This window comes from Aquarana catesbeiana, linkage group LG12, assembly GCF_042186555.1.
Source record: "Aquarana catesbeiana isolate 2022-GZ linkage group LG12, ASM4218655v1, whole genome shotgun sequence".
Lineage (NCBI taxonomy): Eukaryota > Metazoa > Chordata > Amphibia > Anura > Ranidae > Aquarana > Aquarana catesbeiana.
In genome coordinates this window covers 68,390,145-68,412,802 of record NC_133335.1, presented here as the reverse complement: position 1 = coordinate 68,412,802, position 22,658 = coordinate 68,390,145, and the positions used below count along the sequence as shown (strand labels likewise).

The 22,658-nt window shown below is 41.6% G+C and overlaps 1 protein-coding gene across 5 annotated transcripts in view; it reads left to right on the top strand.

Annotated features, from left to right (window-relative positions):
- Positions 1–22,658, top strand: part of THRA (thyroid hormone receptor alpha) — a 344,747-nt gene that overhangs the window by 167,377 nt on the left and 154,712 nt on the right. For 4 of the 5 annotated variants that reach the window (XM_073608010.1, XM_073608008.1, XM_073608007.1 and 1 more), the window contains one exon: positions 20,265–20,502. In XM_073608010.1, the coding sequence (XP_073464111.1) occupies positions 20,450–20,502 (53 nt within the window). In that variant the 5' untranslated portion in view covers positions 20,265–20,449. Of the gene's footprint in view, positions 1–359; positions 610–20,264; positions 20,503–22,658 lie in introns of those variants that run through there. The other variant, XM_073608009.1, reaches the window with a different exon arrangement.

The window sequence follows — 22,658 nt, the reverse complement described above, 5'->3', positions numbered from 1 at the left end:
GCGGGAGCCTCCGGTAGTGGCACAGTCTATCCGAAGCAACGGCATGTATGTGCCATTGCTTCAGTTTGCTTAAGTGCGCATGTGCCGATAATGTTGGCACATGCAAATACAGGGACATCTCCTAAACCATGCAGGTTTAGGAGATATCCAGTGTAGCTACAGGTCAGCCTAATTATAGGCTTGCCTGTAGTAAAAAGTGGTTGTAAAGGGTTTACAACCACTTTAATGGTTGCCATGCACAACTGCTGCAGATTCTAGCTGCTCCAGTTTTAAAAATTCCTCTTTTTTGAGTGCAGGCCACCATGTTTGGAGTGGGCGGGGAAATGATACTCTGCACTCTGTCTTTTCTAAAGCTGGCCATGTATACAATTTTTTTCTTGTACAATTTTCATTTAGATTTACCAAAACCATATAATATGAGGTCAAACCTAAACACTTTCAATTTATATGCAATCAGACAGGCCTTTACACCATATAGTTGAAGGTAAATCTAAAGGAAATTGAACAAGAAAATTGTATAATGTATGGTCCGCTTTAATCTTCCAGGTTCGAGTGATGCTGGGCGACAGTCATCCTGAAAGACTAAGGACACCTTGTGACTAAAAAGAGGTACTGTAAGGACAACTTTGGATTAAAGGTTAACATTGCGGCCTAAGCTCTGTTTTTTTTTTTTTTAAACACTTTGGAAACATTTAAATTAGCCAGAGTTGGACTTTAAAGTGATACTAGTCTTAGTTTTTTTTTTTCCTTTAAAAATAACAAACATGTTATACTTACCTGCTCTGTGCAGTGGTTTTGAACAGAGAAACCCAGATCCTCCTGATCCCTCGCCGGCGCTCCTGGCCCCTCCCCCCTGTCGAGTGCCTCCAACAGCAAGCAGCTTGCTATGGGGGCACCTGAGCCGAGCCGCAGCTCCCTTTGTGTATTCAGACACGGAGCCGTGGTTCGGCCCCGCCCCCTCTCTCTCCTCATTGGCTAACTGACTTTGACAGCAGCAGGAGCCAATGGCACCACTGCTGTGTCTCAGCCAATCAGGTGGGAGAGTCCCGGACAGCTGAGGCACTTGTGCACATAGCTGCATCGAGATGGGGCTCAGATAAGTATTAGGGGGGACTGAGGGGGGCTGCTGCACACTGAAGGTTTTTTTTTATCTTCATGCATAGATTGTATTCGGATAAAAATCCTTCTGCCTTCAGAATCACTTTAAGGCCTAGAAAGGTTTCGAAACTAAACTGTGCTCATCTGTGTTTCCCAAAAATGTGAGATCACTATCTTTCCCTGATTTAAGTGTATATATTATATATAGGCACATGCCTTGTGTGTTTCTTTTTTTTTTTTTTTTTTTTGTTCACTTTGTTTAGAAAGTAGCTTTAGTGCAAAAAACACGATTTCACCCCCCCCACTTCTTTTTTGGGTTCAGATCACATATTTTTGTAGCGTTGGATCCCGTGTTACAGCTGCTTTTAGAATGAAAAATGCAGCGCGGCACAGTTTTTTTTTCCCTCTTGTATTATTTGTCTGTGAAAATTGAGTCGTTCACATCGCATCATTGTGATGATTTTGGCACATCAATATGTTTCTTTTCTCACCAGCAGTATTTGAGTTAACATCTCTCATTATGCTTGCGGTTGGCAAAGGGCATAGAGGGCAAAGTGCCAAAGGGATAGAAGGGTTCACAGAGACAGATCCCTCTGGTGGCATCCAGGCTGCCTGGTTGCCAGGCAACAGGACTAGGCCCTAGCAGCTGTGTGACATGGGCAGAGGACCAGAGTTCATGATTGAGGAGGTGAAGGCAGTGAAGAGTGATCTGACAAAGCCTCATTTCTGTATAGGAATGTAAATCTTAGCACTATATCCCTCCGCTCCCTCCCTTCTCCTCTTTCAGCTCCTTTTTCTATTATGTGTAGAAATAGATCCAAGATGTGGTGAAAGGATTTCATCTGACCGGTTGTGTCATTCTTTTTTTTTTCTGCAATTGTGGGAGCCAATTTAATTAATACTTTTTTTTTTTTAAATTTCATGCTTTCGACCTTGTGGTTTGTTAGGTTATTGAACCATGTCCACTACTAAGTTTTATTATCTGTTCAAAGTATGTTTTGATTCTGATTGTATGTTTTGCAAAAACACTATGCAGACTGGGAAAGTATTTTATCTGCAAGTTGTAGGCTAAAGGGGGTTTGAGAAATACTGCCTGCATTGTTGTTGGAATCACGGAGTGCCTAATGGATTGGGCAACAGGAGTCCTGCCAGGTGCAGCCAGCCCGTGAGATACAGGAGAATGGGTAGGTTAAAAAACTTGTCCTGATTGTTCCCTTTGCGAAAAGTGGTGCTGGCAGCATTTTTCCCATTTTCAATTCACATAAATTTGCAAGGTAAGCAGACCCCACCTTTGGAGCTTATTGAATGTGTGTTTTTAGCTCTAAGGGTGGTCTGATCTACTACAGTTGCTTCACACAGCGCGCCACAAATTTGGCCATACACTGTACTTGTTACAGTCTGACCATATAATAAGTTTTAGATTTACCAAATTTATGTAAGATGAGGACCTGCCTGATCTGGTCAATCCAGCAGGCTCTTGTACTACATAGTTCTAAAGGAGATCTATATAGATCTAAAGGAGATTGTACAATCAGATTGTGTGCAGTGATCTTAAAGGGGAAGACCAAAAAAAAAAAAAATGCACATTATTTTGCAGTTCCAAAAACAAAAAAAAGGTAATTTACTATTTTTTGTTTTAGGAGCCTGGAAAGCATTGAACCAGTGATTAGCAGATCGCTAGTGCCATGCTGGACTCCTGCAGATTGTCAGTGTAAGCTGTATAGGTAGGCAGTTTCACACTTACGGAAAGAATCATTGAACTAACAAAACGCTCAACAACACCGTGGTCGTTCATTGAGAACTACAAGCCGACAGCTGCAAAAGATGTTGGTACATGTAGTTAATTAATTCACAGGACCCTGTGAATGAATGACGCGGCCATGTGGGCAGAGCCCCGCATGGTCGCTCTCTTTTAGAAAATGTGACAGCTGGAATGGGGAACTTCTCCCCGTACTGCTGTCTCGCAGAGGGCTCGGCTCCCCGTGCAGCTGCATGAGCGGGAACATGTTATATATGTTCCACCCTATAAACGGGTGGAACATGTAACATGTTCCTGAAGGTGAACTTATCCTTTAAGACTTCTTGTGTTCAGCCCTGCAAGTTGAATGAGAGAGTTCTATCAATTCCCCTATCCACGCTAAACCACGTGTACAGATGGCTCTTTTCTGCTGGCTATTGTATTCTGACAGCTGGCACAGTATATGGCACATATGGTTGGATGCAGCCACTGTTTGGTCAACAATTTCCTTTAATTTCAGACTGTTGAGGGGGAAAGTGTCAACAGGGATACCCATGGCCTGGATTCCAGCTGCTTCATTAGGATATATTTGCTCAGTGGATAGCCAGCTTTAGCTTGGCTAAGCATACAATTTTTTGTCAGTGGTGGTGGGGTTCAGGAGGTGACAAGAAGTCACTGCTAACGTTGACTTTTTAGGGAGAAACCATAGCAATCAGGACCCCCTTGTAATATACAGTATCCAGGCAGCAGTGCGCCAGTGCTGGCCAATTGTCCCGGCCAAAACCTACTGTTTTGGGCAGTTGTTATCTCATGTTTTCTAGTACCTTTACATTAATTCCGGAAAATATTCAGATAATCTATCCTTGATAGTTTTCATAGTTTAAAGGCTCCTATATACAGTGGGGCAAAAAAGTATTTAGTCAGCCACCAATTGTGCAAGTTCTCCCACTTAAAAAGATGAGAGAGGCCTGTAATTGTCATCATAGGTATACCTCAACTACGAGAGACAAAATGTGGAAACAAATCCAGACAATCACATTGTCTGATTTTTGAAAGAATTTATTTGCAAATTATGGTGGAAAATAAGTATTTGGTCACCTACAAACAAGCAAGATTTCTGGCTCTCACAGACCTGTATCTTCTTCTTTACGAGGCTCCTCTGTCCTCCACTCATTACCTGTATTAATGGCACCTGTTTGAACTTGTTATCAGTATATAAGACACCTGTCCACAACCTCAGTCACACTCAAAACTCCACTATGGTGAAGACCAAAGAGCTGTCGAAGGACACCAGAAACAAAGTTGTAGACCCGCACCAGGCTGGGAAGACTGAATCTGCAATAGGCAAGCAGCTTGGTGTGAAGAAATCAACTGTGGGAGCAATAATTAAAAGACATACAAGACCACTGATAATCTCCCTCAATCTGGGGCGCCACGCAAGATCTCACCCGGTGGGGTCAAACTGATCACAAGAACGTTGAGCAAAAATCCCAGAACCACACGGGGGGACCTAGTGAATGACCTGCAGAGAGCTGGGACCAACGTAACAAAGGCTACCATCAGTAACACACTATGCTGCCAGGGACTCAGATCCTGCAGTGCCAGACGTGTCCCCCTGCTTAAGCCAGTACATGTCCGGGCCCTTCTGAGGTTTGCTAGAGAGCATTTGGATGATCCAGAAGAGGACTGGGAGAATGTCATATGGTTAGATGAAACCAAAGTAGAACTGTATGGTAGAAACACAACTCGTTGTGTTTGGAGGAGAGAGAATGCTGAGTTGCAACCAAAGAACACCATACCTACTGTGAAGCATGGGGGTGGCAACATCATGCTTTGGGGCTGTTTCTCTGCAAAGGGAACAGGACGACTGATCCGTGTACATGAAAGAATGAATGGGGCCATGTATCGTGAGATTTTGAGTGCAAACCTCCTCCCATCAGCAAGGGCATTGAAGATGAAATGTGGCTGGGCCTTTCAGCATGACAATGATCCCAAACACACCGCCCGGGCAACGAAGGAGTGGCTTCGTAAGAAGCATTTCAAGGTCCTGGAGTGGCCTAGCCAGTCTCCAGATCTTAACCCCATAGAAAACCTTTGGAGGGAGAAGTCCGTGTTGCCCAGCGACAGCCCCAAAACATCACTGCTCTAGAGGAGATCTGCATGGAGGAATGGGCCAACATACCAGCAACAGTTTGTGACAACCTTGTGAAGACTTACAGAAAACGTTTGACCTCTGTCATTGCCAACAGAGGATATATAACAAAGTATTGAGATGAACTTTTGATATTGACCAAATACTTATTTTCCACCATAATTTGCAAATAAATTCTTTCAAAAATCAGACAATGTGATTGTCTGGATTTGTTTCCACATTTTGTCTCTTATAGTTGAGGTATACCTATGATGACAATTACAGGCCTCTCTCATATTTTTAAGTGAGAGAACTTGCACAATTGGTGGCTGACTAAATACTTTTTTGCTCCACTGTATCTATACGGGTTGGGGATCTTTAATTGCAACATGTTTGCATACAATCTGGCAACATAACATGGTCCTGGTAAAATTCTTTAGAAACGCTAAAAACCTTTTCCGTTGAAAAAGAAAACCATGTATTGTTTAAAAAGTTCTCAAACTAATAGAAGTCAGGTATGTGGGAAAGAATTAAAAAAAAAAATTAGATGTGTGTAGCTATACTTCTTTCCTTTCATGTCATAGCTGACTAATTCTGAATTTGGAAAAAGCCCTGCCCCCATGAATCAATAGGATCTGGCTTGCTAATAGAAATACTGTAAGACGGTCTGTAGATACAAGTGATTTGTGCATTTTAGGGCATTTTTACATTTTTACTTTCATAGATGAACATCACCAGAACAATTGATCTGCACCGCTAGGATTTCTTTATCTGTTTCCCATTAAATGAACAAGCTGTTTGTGTCTATTATTCCATCCTGAGTCAAATGAAGGCTCAACACATTACGCATGCTTGTTTCATCTGGAAGCATTATTTTAATATTATCTGACATCATTGCATACACAGTATATTTTGTGAATGAATATTAAGGCTGATAGATAAGATACTTACTGGTTATGGAAAGTTTTTTTCTAATAGAACCTTTCACAGGTCCAGTTTTTCTGTCCACACATGGCTGAAGCTGTGCTGCGACTCGGCATGATAAAGTGGAGAGGTGATCACTAACACAGCGTTTCTCCCAATGTCTGCTGCTCTCTAGGAAAAGAGAGAAAAGCGACAATTGGCTGTACTTCTCTATCCCATTATTAGCTTGCTTTCCTTTTTAGTATTCTTCAGAAAAGGTCCTTTATAAAGGAGGAGCTGTGACATTTTAAGAGCTTGTTCACACCACCAGCGCTGGGCTGCATGGCTGGAAGGAAGGTCAGGCAAAATACTGTTCTTTTTCATTGGTACCAGTTCATACCAATGCTTTGGTTGGTAAACCACTAAAACAGCTGCCATAAGCTCACAGCTTGGAGTATACAAGATTACTACCACTTCCATGGGACTTAATCTTTATTGATAGAAAGTTTAAAAAATGTCCATTAAAACACAAATATGGCTGACACAACAGATGTTGCACAATGTATCAGCCAGATTTGTGTTTTAGTTCTCGTTCACACTTGCTTTTAACCACTTCAGCTCTGGTAGGTTTACCCCCCTCCATGACCAGGCCATTTTTTTTGCGATATGGCACTGTGCTACGTTAACTGACAATTGCGCTGTCACGCAACGCTGTATCCAAATAAAATTGATGTCCTTTTTTTCCCCACAAATAGAGCTTTCTTTTGATGGTATTTGATCACCTCTGCGATTTTTATTTTTGCGCTATAAACAAAAAAATGATTAATCATTAATATTTTTTACTTTCTGCTATAAAACACACCCAATATAAAAATGTAAAAAAATTAAATTTCTTCATCAGTTTAGGCCAATATGTATTCTGCTACATATTTTTGGTAAAAGAAATAATCCCAATAAGCGTATATTGATTGGTTTGAGCAAAAGCCATAGCGTCTACAAACTATGGGATAGATTAATGGAAAAAATGTATTTTTTTAATAGTAATGACGGCGATCCGTGATTTTTAGCGGGACTGTGACATTGCGGCTGACAAAATCTGACACTAAGGCCTCATGTACACGGCTGCTGGTAAACGGACGTTCAGAGGCAGTTGAATGCAACTGTCCCTGAACTCATCCAATGTTATCTTATGTGTACATGTATGTTTCTAGGCAGTTGCGTTTATAGGCTTTTCTTTGAAGTAAAAAAAATGAGTTCAGACGCCAAAGTTTCAGACGCCAAACGTGATTAAACGGGGTAACTCATTTCGTTTACAGGCGTTTTTCATTTTTGGCTATTTTGAAAACGAAAAAAATACATTTTTTCAAACAATTCTAAACGTGGCATGTAAACGCAGAAAAACAGATGTTTTAAACGTGTGTTACTATCTGTTAAGTTAAATAGTTCAGGAGAGGTTGTAAAAATGTCCTGTGTACATTAAGCCTTAGTGACACTTTTTGGGGACCAGTGACACTAATACAGTCACTGTACTAATGAAACTGGCAGGGAAGAATTTAACATCATGGGCAGCATTCAAAGGGTTAAATGTGCTCCTAGAAAGTGCATTCTAACTGTGTGGGAGGTGCTATGGCTGTGAGAAGAAAGAAATCCGTGTTCCTGCTTAGCAGGAACACAGGATCTCTGTCTCCCCTACTAGCAGAATGGCGATCTGCATTGTTTACATAGGCAGACTGCTGTTCTGCCTCTCTCGTGAACAATCGACAGGTCCCGGTGGACATCTAGTCCGCCAGACCCGCTGATTGAACTGGTCACCAGCAATGCACGTGGTCCCTGCTGGCGGCGTACGTGCACGCCGCAAACCCAGAAGAGGTGATCTCATACAGGTACGTGATTTCGCCCGTAGGAGCCGCCGCCCCTCAGTACATATACGTGGCGCTGTCGGCAACCATTTAAAAGCTCTGAACGCCAGTCAAAGCCCCTGTCACTAAAAAAAATGGTTACCTTACAGTACTGTTTACACATTGCATTTGCTTTGCTTCGCTTAAAAAATTATACCCCATGTTACTTTAGTGGTGCTTTAAAAGCATCTTCAGAGCCTCCATAGAAGTCTGTGAAAAAGCTTGCTTTAAGCACCTTTAATTCAGCTTTAGCTTTGCTTTGTTTTGGAGGTACTGCAGGTATGAGATATACATACACACACACACACACACACACACACACATACACACACACACACACACACACACATACACACACAGGGCATCTGCCAAGCTTTATTAGAGATGGGTTCACACTAGTGCGAATTGGATGTGGATTTCCCCGCATCCAATTCGCAGCCGGTCCACATATCACCACAGCGGCTCTGGTGCGATCTGCACAGGAGCCTTGTGCGTCTTTTGGTCTGTTTCAGGTCCGAATTCAGCCAAAAGTTCTGGCTGAAATCAGATCCTGAAATGGTGAACGAGGATGCACGGGACTCTTGCTGTGAGCCGCTGAGTGCTCTTATGTGAACCCAGCCTCAAGCTTCAAAAAACCACCACCGAAGCATCACAGAAGCATCAAAAACACATCAAAAAAGCATGTTGCTTTGGGGGGAAAAAAAAGCATGTTGAAGCGGTAGACGCTTTAAAGTGTGTTGAAATCAAAGCGAGTGTAAATGAGCCCTAATGGACATTTTGGTTTGCCTCCTCTGTTTTCCCCACCATGGAGAAACCACGATCTTTCCCCAGAAAGGTTGTTCGACTGCCAAATTTTTCATGATCTTTCAGCCATATTGTTAAAGACTTCATGTATCTTAAGGTAAGCCCATCATGATACAAATACAGGGCTGCCATGGCTGGCTTTCTGCTGAAAATGGAGCTGCTGTTATGCTGACCCACTGGCTTCGTGGATTACAGACCTGAAATAATTTTGCAGATGAGGAAAATCAGAGAAATGTCAGATGTCCTTATCTGCAAACTTGCTCTGGGTCAGTGATTGAAGCAAAAGGATGAGCATGACAGCTAGGCAGCTAACTTTTTGACGTGAAGGAGCGGTCAAGAATGTCAGCCATGTTTCTCTTATAACAGAATTTTGATTATTTTAGTTTATTTGATCCTTTAATGGAGATGATACAGTGTGGACAGGCTATTTCCATCACAACGGGTTGTCTGACGAAATATCCAACAGAATGGCCATCTTTAGCCAACTACAGAGACTAACCTAGATCTATAGGCCACAGATTGTGTCTTGCATGTTTCTGAATATAATTTGTAGATCTACTACCCACGGCAGCTTGCCATTATAAGTTTGCTGGTCCTTTAAGACAGGGACATTACATAAAGGGAGGCCTTGCTCTGACATATATTGTGACCATTCCTTACTTGCCGCCTGCAACGGGGAGGGCAGCGCATATTTGTCTGGTTACAGCAGAGACTCTATGTTGAAAGCAGACGCTGCGGTTAGTCCCAGACACAGACCCCTAAGTACTCCTGAGGAGGGGGGGATTGGGGGATACGCCCATCAGACCCTGCTGGAATGGTGGAAAGGTCCTGTCGCAGAAACATCTAAAAGACATTACGGGGAGATTTACATCCTACTGGAAAAGAAGCATCATTAAAGTCACTGGTGAACCTATGATGGCAGACAAGTTCACTCAGAGTACAAAAACCATTACAGGACCGGCTGTAAAAAAAAAAAAAAAGTTTAAAAAAAAAAAAAAGTATAGTGAAGCATCTTTTTTTAATAGATAAAAATTCCCACTATGTACCTTTTACTGTATAATTTTCACAAAATATATAACAATCATTAATGGATACAATATTTCAGAAACTTTTCTAAAAGAGAATAAGTGGGAAGAAATATTTTTCAAAAATGATTTCCTATAAAAAAAAATAAAATCTATACAAGAACAATTGTCAGACTCCTGTAGCCTAAAATTAGAACGCACATAAAAAATAGTCTGCTCGGTAAAGTCATTTTGTTTTCTTATCAGAAATACAGTAGAGGCTTTTACACATACATCGATGTGCTAATAGATCTTTCAAGAAGGTAAACTTTTTTTCTTTTTATTTAGCAAATTAAGATTATTAGTTTAAATGTTTATGATTAATGATTTTTTTTTCTCAGTATTAAAGTATTTTTTTTTAATCTTTAGTTTTTATTATTAATGTAAGCAGAAAAGATTAACAAACAAGGCTTCAAGGGTGCCAGAGATGGTACTTACAGAGCTTGTACAGTAGTAAAACATTTCAACAATATTAAAGTATTTTGCGTCCCAAGGACATATTATTTTCTATGCATATTTTCTTTATTATAATCTTCCGTGAGCTGCTGTATTTGTTATTCATACTCTGTTTCATTCTGTTTAATTAGAAAAATCCCCATCACCTGCCACATCTGTTTTAATAAGTGATAATTGCTCTTGGTAGAAAGAATGAAAGTGCGATATTGGCATTCCGAGCATGAGGAAAATACGTGAGGGTTTTATCAATTCATTCATTCCAACCCAGAGATACATTGGCCCTGATGTAAGGAAAATGTTCTAGAGTTTCTGCCCTTTCCCCGTTTTGTCGTTTTCTTGGTGCAGGGTAGAAAAAAGAATTTCTTTTGAAATACCTTTTGTACATGGGGCTCTTTGATAGTCAGTGATGTTGAACTCCCAGTTTGTGGGATGCATGCAGATTTTTTTTACTGCAACCAACATTTTTAGATGGGAAATATTATTATTATTATTATACAGGATTTATATAGCGCCGACAGTTTACGCAGCGCTTTACAACATTAGGGCAGACAGTACAAGTACAATACAATTCAATACAGGAGGAATCAGAGGGCCCTGCTCGTTAGAGCTTACAATCTAGGAGGGAGGGTCAAGTGATACAAAAGGGTAATAGATGTATTTTAGGATCTAAACACTCAGGTATTTGTCAGTCTCTGTTAGTTAATGTTAATCTGAAGGCCAACAACTCCCGAAAAAGCCATAGTGTGCATGGACACATTGGCTAAAATGGAGGGGAGTTACCAGGCAGAAAAGAATTAGAGCTCAAAAAAGCTCAAATGACTGTAGAGCAGCTTTTTTTTGAGCTGCAGTGTTCATGAGCCCTAGAGTTTGTTACCCCAACACTTTATATTCCTGATATGTGCCTGCTGTACCGTGTACTTGTATGAAATAGTATCCCGTTCTCTTTGTATTGCTTCCTTTATGTGAAATCCCTGGTGTTGCTGCCAGTCCTCTTGCTTTCCTATTAAAAACTTACTGCACTAAGCAGGAGAGCACACTGTGGTCAGTTGTCTGGCTATGCTGGTAACTCAGCCTGCTCTCCAATGATCAGATGTGTCTTGACACGCCCCCTCTGCACAGCCATTCACTGGGAAGCTCAGTGTGCTGCTGCTTCTCCTCCCTCCAGCTCTTATGCAGCTGAAAACAGAGGAAATGTGATCACTTATAAAAAAAGGGGAAAAATATTTATTTATTATTTTTTTTTTATATCTATATGCAAATGTTTTGCCTTTCATTTCTATTTTAAACTGAATTGGTTGTTTTACAAGGTGATCGTTTCCAATCACTTTAACATTTATATGCAGGATTGAATATATCGCACTGTCAAGCTAGAGCTTATGACATTGTGTACAGCGCTCTCTCTCACTCTTGTGAGAGTTTGCCAGGAAGGGAGGGGGGATGAGTCATAAGAGGGCCAATGAAAGCTGCAGGGCTGCAGAGCTGGAGGTGTGCCTCTGTGTAAATCCAGGAAGTGAACAGGTAGCAGCTTCAGCTGCCCACAGTTAAAATGGCTGCAGGCAGACTTAGGGGAGAAAGATATCTGCAGCATATTTGGCAAGTACAGAATCACAGTATATTTAAAATAATATGCGTGGTTGGAGGGAAGCTTCAGAGTGGCATAGATGTTTTTATTACAAATTATGTGAGCAGACTGCAGTTGCTCTTTAAATACTTACTGAAACTTTTGCTCCTCAGACCAACTCCCCCATCCATCCCTCCAGTAGCAGTTTCCTACTTGGCGTTTACCCTGATAGTGGGAAACTAAGCTCCAGAAGGATCTTGTGTAACCTGTCACCCTCTTGCTAGTGAATGCTAGTGATTGTAAAGCTGGATTCTAACCATCATGATGTGTTATGTACCTTTTAGCAAGGCAGCTCATTTATTATGAACAGTTTTCCAACGCACAGCATTGCCTGAAATTTTGTATTTTTTTTTTTTGTACTGCAGCGCACCACAACACTGCAGGGCGGGTGCATTTCCCACTACAGTTATTATGCATTGGAGTGTTGCGCTTTACCGCAATGCACAATTCTAAATGGCCCTAAAGAGGAATGTATACACAAGCTACAGTAGCAAGCAAACTGCACCTACATGAGTGCAGCCTATGGGGAAAATGGATCTCAATTGTCATGTGCTGCACATACATTTACAATGTGTTTGTATTTGATGACTTCAAAAGTGTGAGAGAAGCCCCTCAAACATATGTCAGGCACATTGTATCTGCATGCCTTGTAATTACAACACTTCTATAACAAGATGAAAAAAAAATCTGAATGACATTGTGTAACAGTACGGGGTACATGAAAAAAAGCTGTGAACATTCACCAAACATTGGTTAATCATTTCCTGTTATTTAAAACACATGCACCAGAAAAATTCACCTGCAGTGATTATTTGGTGAATGTCACATTCACTTCTTTATAAATATGCCCCTGTGTGAACACCACTGTGTACTCTACACCACTATGCAAGACTGGCCATAGATGGTGTGATGGTTGCAGGAAAGAAAATCACTCCAATACTCCACCAACACAGTCGTCATTAATGAGGGGAGTCCCTCTCACAGAGCCATTGTGTTCCCCCGGCAGGGATGGCTCAACGTGCCCCCGCCGCCGGGAAAACACCAGTGATTATTGCTAGCGGCTATGGCCGCTGGCAATAATCGCATGTAAAAATCCAGCATGCTGGTTTTACCCAAGTCGATCCATCGATTGACAATTAATCTGCCCATACATGGTTTGAATCATGGCCAGTCGCTGCTGAAACGGCCGAGATTCATGACCGGGAGAACACCAGTGATTATTGCTAGTGGCTATAGCCGCTGGCAATAATTGTATGTAAAAATCCAGCATGCTGGTTGTACCCAAGTTGATCCATCCATCGATCGACTTGGATACAATCATCCTGCCCATACATGGTGAATCTCGGCCAGTCCCTGAGATTTGCCTATAGCTGGCAAGACAGATATCAGTCACTGAGCTTGAGATTCCTCCACTGCTTTACAGTGAATTGGGAATTTTCTCATTTTGCTTATATACGATCGCTGATTTGACTCTCGTGTGATCCTGATAAATGCTGCTTGGCAAATATCAGTCACGAATGTGCATACATCGGATACTTGCCGAAAAAAAGCCCATGGCTATATCGCTGCCTATAGATATTTATAGAGAGATACGTTTTATCTTTTATTCTTTTGCCAAGGAATTATAATCAGATCTATGTTTCGTTATTGAATTATGACATTGCTTAGTGAAAATGTGTGAGCTGGCGCATACCCTGAGCACCAACTGACACAGTGATCAGCAGTTAGCTGTATTGTTAAAGCTAGACGACTTTATTGCTGCATACAGCTATGTCTTCTATACACTGTACTGATGAAGGCCAGAAATCCTAGTTACAATAACTGTCTCTGTAATTGTAGGCTGTACTTGTATACTCTTTGCCTGTCTTAAAAAGTAGAGAGTGATATTATTAAAAAAACATACTTTTCCTAGAGAAAATGCTGTTCTAGGATCGTTTGAGTTTTGGTCACATGATCTCTGCTAAAGAGGAGTATCAGCCAATCTGCACTCTGACCCTCCCCTTTAACAGAGATCACATGACTAACTGCCTGGGCCTTCAGGCTTCCTGACATTTTTGGAAGAGGGCCCGAGGGAGCATTTTTTTCAAGTGTTTTCACCTCTTCTATTACTCTCCATCAGTCTTCAGCTAGTCTGTGGCATAAAGCTTGCCATAGATTTTAGTGTGAACGTTCATGCAAAAAATCTCATCAGTACATAAAAAGGAAATGGCGCAGGAAATGAATTACAGTCCATATAGTGCTGTATCTTACTGGCGGCAGCTCCCCCATAGAGTGAAGCAATGCTCTGCAAAAGACAAAAGGGAACAGACACGCCTATTTATAGTACTTTAAAAACAGGTTTATTTTATAAAAACTACTCACAAAAGTAGAATAATAGTAGGCATATATCAAATATATTCAGTATATGCCTACTATTATAGTTTTGTGAGTAGTTATATATAGCTCAGCTCTACCCATACGCGGCCAGCTTAACTTTATGCCGCTGGTACTGATAGAAATGGCATATTCCAGAGTGCCTACTACACATAGAAGTCGATTTACTAAAACTGGAGAGTGCAAACTCTGGTGCAGCTCTGTATAGAAACCGAAGCTTAATTGAACAAGCTAAAGTTAGAAGCTGATTGGCTACCATGCACAGCTGCACCGGATTTTGCACTCTCCAGTTTTAGTAAATCAACCCCCATAGGTGTGTGTGTGTGTGTGTGTGTGTGTGATCTTTGTCTTTGCTAGCACTACCCTTGGTGTTCTTCTGAAATCCCGATACTAGGTAATCCTGTCTGTACCTGATTATTACACATTTTTGTTGTTTTTGCAATTTTCTGGCATACTAGTTTCTACAAAACTGCTTCCATACCTGCAATTGATTTGCAGCAGACTTAGAAAGGCATTTCTGAAGGTGGAGTAAAAAAATTCCTTTGCAAGAGATTTCCATCCACATTTATCCCTTTCTAAAATGAATCAGTTTCTTTGTACCAAAAATATCTCTCTAAAGACTGTAGCGTTGCACCCCATACAGAGCTTAATTAGACAGAGTCTTCTATTTTGCCTTGCCATTAAACAGCTTTAACAAGGAGGTGATTAGGAGGCAGCGGTCCTGTATACTCTCATAATAAGGCTTATTAGGGGATCAATTAAATAACACTAGTGTTGCCCTTAACGACCAGTTAGGTGTGGGCTTGCATTTTCCGACATGCACTGGAATGTCAGCTGGATTTTGGTTACTATAGGCATTATAAAGTCTCCATGTCCCACTAAAGTTTATTTAACCACCTCAATACACCGCACTTTCACCCCCTTCCTGCCCAGGCCATTTTTCAGCGCTGTCACACTTTGAATGAAAATTGCGCGGCCATGCAACACTGTACCCAAATTAATTTTTTAATCATTTTCCTCACACAAATAGAGCTTTCTTTTGGTGTATTTAATCACTGCTGGGTTTTTTATTTTTTACAAAAAAAAAAGGAAAAAGACTGAAAATTAAAAAAAAAAAAAGAAAAAAGTTTCTGGCAGTAAATTTTAGTAATTTTTCTCCTTCACTGATGTGCGCTGATGAGGCGGCACTGATAGGCTACACTGATGGGCACTGATGAGGCGGCACTTATGGGCACTGATGAGGTGGCACTTATGGGCACTGATGAGGTGGCACTTATGGGCACTGATTAGGCTGCACTGATGAGGAGGCACTATTATGCCGCACTGATGGTCACTAATAGACGGCACTGGTGGGCACTGATGAGCAGGCACTGATTGGCACTAAAAGTCAACACTGACTGGTACCAGTATTGGTCATTGATTTGTGTCAGTGATGGGCACTGACTTCTGTCACTGATGGCCACTTATGGGCACTGATTGGTGGCACTCATTGGCACTGATTGGTGGCGCTGCTGCAGCTATCCTGTAATCAGGGCACTGGTGATCAGTGCCCTGATTACCTTCCTTGTTCTCCCCTGCGAGTGGATGCCGCTGATTGGCTCTCCTCACCACACACTCTGTCCGTGTGAGGTGAGGAGAGCCGATTTAGGGCACTTCCGAGTTTACATGTGACTGGCTGTGATTGGACACAGCTGATTACATGGTTAAAGAGCCGCATCAGGCCGCAATCACCGCACGAGAGCGGCCGTTCTGGTGCACCATCATATGACGTTCACCCAGAACAAGAGCCGCACCATCTCTCCGTCATTTAACGATGGGTGGACAGCAAGTGGTTAACTTTACGTTCTACACCAATAAAATAACTGGTGCGCAGCCAAGGGATCTTGATAAAGGGTTCACCTTTACCAAAAACTGCTATTGCAGATAAGGGGTGTCTGTAGATAAAAACAAACAGTGCAGTTCCAAATAAAGTTGTATAATGCACTTGTTATAGGTGTAGGCCATTTATGTACCTCCTGAAGCCTGATCAAAGAACTCCCAGAGATGGCATCATCCTGTCCTGCCTTGTTGCTATGAAGTTGCTCAGACACTCCCAGCCATTACAGCTCACCCCCACCATCACAGGCGCAAGCTTTCAACCCCCCCGCATATGTGTGGTCCACTATCTTCTCTGAGCTCAGAGCTACAGGGATAGGGAGAGAGATTGCACGTGAGGGGGTTTGAATTAGCTGGAAGTGTCTTATCAATGTCCTAGTAGCCAGGCAGAAAGGAATGATGCCATCTCTGGGAATTTTTTGGCCAATCTTCAGGAGCTAAGTAAATGACCCACACCTGTAATAAGGGCATTATTCAACTTTGGTCACAGCTGCACAGTTTTTATCTACAGGCGCCCTTTACCTGCATAGGCAATTTTTTGGTAGAGGTGATCTAACCCTTTAAGTCACAGGTAAAGACAGCAAGGACTGGTGTTTGAAAATTAAAGGGAGAAGAATGTGGAGATTTTGCCCATGACCAGCATTCAAGTTAAAGGGGTTATCCACTTTTCACAGTTACATAATTACTCAGGGTGAAAAATTACAAATCATCAAGTTCAACCAAATCTAAACCGGAAAGAAAACCAGTTGACATGACGACAACTAGTAATGACTGGTGGGTTCTTGTCACTCAGAGCTGTTCATGCAGGTGTCTGCGAGCAATGCCAGAAGATGAACTTAAAAAGAAAGAAAATAAAATCGTACACTGAGTTCAACCAAATGACTTAAATAATTGTACTTTGCAGAGTGAAAAATCTTTGGTGAAAAATTCCTTTGCAAAGTAAAAAATCTTATTTGCCTTTAATAAATCAACCCCTGTGTGTCTGGGCTCTCCTCACAATGTCTGTGAGGAGAAATCAGACAAAGTGCAACCTGCTATTTGTATGCTGGGAGTGTGGTCTAGCACAGTGGGGAGCCTCTGGAGGGGAATGGAGATGTGTGTGCGGAGGGAAGGAAATAGTAAAAAGCCTGATGTATATGTGCTGAAGGTGGGCTCTTTCTCTGGAGAAACCATTGTGCATGCTGGGTGTGGTATCTCACTAGAGAAAGAGCTATCCATGTGCTTGAGGTGGGACCTCACTTCGGAAAGACCTATGTGTTGGAGGTTGGAAGTCACTGGGGAAAGACCAACCTGTATGCTGGAGGATGGATTTCATGGGGGAAAGACCAACCTGTGTGCTGGAGGATGGATTTCATGGGGGAAAGACCAACCTGTGTGCTGGAGGATGGATTTCACTGGGGAAAGACCTATATGTGTGCTGGCGGTGGGATCTCACTGTGAAAAGACCTATCTGAGTGCTGGAGGTGGGATCTCACTGGTAGAGCACACTCTCCAGTTAAATTCAAGACTGGAAGCAGAATCCTCCAGTTACCATAAGAAATTGGAGCTTACACATTCTATTATATGATATAGCATAGGATCAATAACCAGAAACACATCCATCTCTATTTTTTGCACTCTACTCTGTTTTGGGAATTTCTCTTAGATAAAATAGCTGTCCAAAATACCAAGCCATTGACTCTGATTTAAAGCACATGTGCAAGATAAAGGAAAACCTGAAAACATGGCCTGTTGGGGGTACTTGAGGACTGAGGTTGAGAACCACTGCTGTAGAAGAACACATTTTCACTGCTCTTGTTTTTTTTGTTTTTTTGTTTGTCAGAATAAGTTTTATTGAGTTTTGTAAGCAAGGTGCAGCGAACTACCATGCAAAGCACTGATGTACAAAGATTACAACAAAAGAGGGCATGGAGGCTTGGTTCACATATGAGCCACATGGGTCGCACAGCAGGAGTCCAGTGTGTGCTGGTTCACCGTTTCCGGTCCGATTTCAGCCCAAATTTTGGGCTAAATTCGGACCTGAATTGGACCAAAAAAGGCACACGTTTTTCCTGCATCTGACCTGCTGCGGAGATGTGTGAGCCGGCTCCATAGAGTGCTGGTCACAATCTCCTGCTATGCAAATTGGATGCGGGGAAACCAGCATCTAATTTCCCATAGGTGTGAACCCAGCCAAAATAAAGCTTCCATTAACCATATAACAATGCAAGGTTTCTTGTTTTGGAGGATTTATGAAGGTACATACAGTATATAAAGCTTGAGTGTAGGGTGTTCAGTCACACAGGGAGTTCCTATTCCATAAGACCAATAAATGTCACCTTGTGAATGGTATGAGGGCATCTGTGAACGGGTAGTTTGTTGGTGTGATAATGACGTGGGGGTAAAGGAGAGAAGTATTAAGAGTAAAAGACAAAAGAGAAAGGAGAAGACAGTAGAGAATAATTCAGGGTAGTACTGAGGGGAGGAAGGGGAGCGATCAATCACAGTGAGAGGAGGGGCCAATCTAGGCGTAAGTCCTCATTGTAGACCAGCCATGGGTCTCAAACCTTCAAATATTTTGCATGAGTATCAGTGGGTATGAAGGTTAACTTTTCATGTTTCATGTTCTCCATAAGCCTTTGTTTGACATCTGCAAAATGTATTGATGGGACGTCTTCAGGCTTTCACCAGTGTCTGACAGAAACTCAAACCCCACCAGCTTTCTCTGATGTTATTTAGGTGTGGCATAGGCTTATATAATAAGGCTTCACATGACTTAAGTCTCACATGATGAGATTATCTTACGAATGATCGTCCTTTTTCTTTATTTATATATTTTTTTTGGATGCTAGTCTCCATATCGAAAAACGAATAGGTTACTAAAGTACGAAAATTCTTGAATAAAAATTTAGTAAGTAATGTATTTGTATTGTATTTTCGGACAAAAACTGTACCGATTAAACAAAAATCGTACAATCTGGTATTATACAAGAAACATTTTCGTGTTTGTCCCTTCGGAAAATTTCGGACGACAGCTGTGTACTAACAATCAGATTATCGTACGATTGCACCGAAAGCAGTATTTTTTGTACGATATTCTGATCATGTGTACAGTGCTTTACTCTTTTTTTTTTAAATATGTTATTATTATTATATAGAGTAAGGGAGGGTTCTAACCTCTGTCAATTTTTTTTAAACCATCTCTGGCAAATTGCAGAAATCCCTCCAAAGTGAGGGGATTCCTGGTTGTCACCTGGGTCACCAGAACGAGTGCTTTCATTAGAAGATTTCCCCTCTTCTCCTGTTCTGGTGGCATTCAATTTTATTTCACTCTTGGTGGTGATGATAAATAGGTCAAATAGAGAGGATGAATCTCCCTAACAGTTGCACAGACAGCAGTGAAAACTGGACAGGTGTTCTAATCCCTCTCCACTCTATCCAAAACTAAAGAAAAAAGTTTAGCCTTTAGTTATACTTCTACGTAAAACAAGTTTACTTAGTGAACCATTTTATGCATTTTTTTCAAGGTTATCATATTTCCCCTTAATTGCTTCTTCTCAGTGGAGATTAAAGTAGAAGGAATTTATGAAGTACCGTCATTTTTACATGACAGGCCTGTAAGTGAATTCCCGTCCCCGCATGTTCAAAGCAATAGCCAAACCTTTACTGCACCAGTACACCTACTGGTGAACAGTATCTGATTACCAGGAAAGGCTGGTTGTCTGGTCAATATGTTAAGCCCATAGGAGTGAATTGAGATGAGTAGGAAGAATTTAGCCAGGCCTCATACATTTTACAAGCCTGACATGTAAAAATTGCAGTACCCAATATCCTTTTGTAGAGAGTAATTTGTATTCAGGAAGCGTTCCCTGAAATCTCCTCACCTGTAATCGGGATCAGTAGTGACTGAAGGCAGCACTTCTCTTCTTCTATAAGTCGTTGTGTTACTTTGGAGTTGATTCTAGAGCTTCTTTTTATATTTCATCTGCATCATGATCGGCTCAGACACCACTTTCAGGTCAGAAACATAGGACTTACTTTCTGACATTCGTAGACCTCTGATGTGAGACCTTCATTGGGGTCACCTGGACAAAGTTTGGACAAAACCAGCACATTTGTGATATAATTGCTATAAGGTCCAGCACCCAAATTTGCTGAGCCTTCCACTAATCCAGCATAGAAAATTAAGTGATTATAAACATAATCTATACATTATAAATTGCTTTTGTTCTGTATGTGTTCATAGTTATATTTCATATCTCAGGTTGATGCATGGAAATAGTCATTGTCTTCTTTTTTTTTTTTTTCTGCTTTTTTCTTTCAGGGGACCCCATAGGAAAACGAGGCCCTATCTCTATGCCCCCCTCTGACTGAAGAGGGAATGGTCTGTCTGGGGACAGCGTAGAACCTGCCTCCATGTGAACACGGCCGTGTCCCATGAACATCGGGCAGCTGGGGGCGGAGCCCGCCTTGGTCTCTTCTGATTGGTTCTGGATGGAATTACGTTGAATGGACCAGAATCTTAGCGGGCTGGACTGCTTGTCAGAGCCAGATGAAAAAAGGTAAAATGCTCCATACATTGTTAGTCACCTGAGTTTGCTTCTCTAGGGCTGTTAATGGAATGCATGTGTCTAGTCTGGAATGTAGGCGGTCACACTAGATCAGTTACTTCATGTTTTCTATATGCAAGCTGGAGTGTCTGTGCACCCAAGACAATTTCCCATCATCAAGGAGTGTTCCGAGCCCTAAAGATATTTCATCTGCATTTCATAAATGTACATTTGAGAAGATGGCTTGCTGTACTGTAGAGTGAAACATCCAAAAGCAAAGTTTAAATACAACACACGCCACCTAGTGGATGTCTGATGCAGACCCTTATTTAAAGCGACCTGTATCAAGCAAGCATGTACCTGTAAAGAAGAGAGGTACTTAATCACTTTTCCTTTGCTCCCACCGAAAGATATGGTCTCCCAAAGTTCACTAGCAAACCAACAGCTTCAAGAGTGTCCATCTCCTGAGTCTCCCACAGTTCTCGCTGGTTCTTTGCATCGACCTTCACATCATTTGAGACAGTAGTGACATGGAGGTCATCGGGAGAAGCCAGTGGGAGCTGTGAGGGACCTTGGAGATCAATACCCCTGGAAGTACTGAAGCCACTGAGTAGCATAATAGCCAGGCGATTAGTATTTCCACAAGGAGACTAGCAATACAAGTCTTGATATGTATTTTACAATGGATTGACATTAAAAAAATTCTGCAAGATAACAGTTGAACTACCAGTGTTTATTTACCTCTCCTTCTGAAAAGACTAGTTGTCTGGTCATTGTGCTAAACCATTCTTTTGTCACAATGACAAGTATGCAGGTCGGGATTTCTGCCATCTCCCCGACTTTGCCGGCTCTGCGTTCATTACTATTCAGTGAGTCGGAAAGTATTAAATACAGAGGCAGCCAAGCAGTTTGCATTTTTAGAAAAAGATCGGCAATGGCAGTCTCCATATTTCTATCAGTACAGGTGTTTTTTTTTTTGTTTTTTTTGTTTTTTTTAAGGGGTATAGAGCAGTTGCCATCAACCCTGTCCTCAGTGCCCACTAACAGGCCAGGTTTTATTTATTACCGTGGGGAGATGCAGACTAGAATACTGCAATCACTGAGCAGCAAATGATATCATCTGTGATGTATTTCAGTTATCTTGCAAACCTGGCCTGTTAGTGGGCCCTGAGGACAGGGTTGATGGCCACTGGTATAGAGGACATCAAGTTCAAGACAACACATATAAAAGATTTAATGACATTCTTGGATTATGGACTATGCAAATATTTCAGGATCTTATCAGAACATTTAAAAAATGGAATATAAGTGAGCAATATTCTTCAGCACACAGCTCATTGCTTTTGCAGTAGTCCAAGCAAGGAATCCTGCTGATAATTCTAAACCTGCTGCTCCTTAAAGTATTCAGTTCCAGAGAAGAGCATGGAGGCTGCCATTATTGATCTCTTTATAAATATGCCAGTTGCCTGGCTGTTATGCTGACCCTTTGGTTTCAGTACGTGTCACTGACCCAGAATGAGTAATTAGATAAGGAAAGTCAGAAGTCCTATTCTGAATACTTGTTCTTGTTTAGTAAGTCAGAGGGCCAGTCCAACATGACAGCCAGGCAGCCAGCATTTTATTTGAAGGTCAGTTGTTCTCGCTTCATATACATAGAGAAACTTCAAAAAATGAACAATGCATCCTCCCAAAAACACACACGCTATAATGCTTATTTAGTCTAGGAGGTTGTAATCAAGATAAATACTTGCCTTACACCTCATCCTGTAGCAGCTGACGGATCGGCCTTTTCCTCTCCTGGTTCAGAATGTGGATGGACGCTCAATGTCATCATTTACAGTACAGGACCCCCAGGCCTGCATTGTATGCGATGTTAGTGGGGTGTCAGTCGAACAACTAGTTAAAGAAAGTGACTTCAGGGAACTGGTCATCCAACAGAGAGGAAACCTGTGGGGACTTTGTGTAAGGTAAGAAATGCAAAATGATCCATATATCTGGTATGAATGAAAAGTGGGAGGCCCTATCCTTATTTATTTTTACTGATTGCCCATGGGATGGGGAGGCAGAGCTTACCCAAGACTGTGCTGTCATGTTTGTGCTAGGAAATCTAGTTTTCTTTTGCAGGTTAAGAGATGTAGACATACACTATATTGTCAAAAGTATTGTGA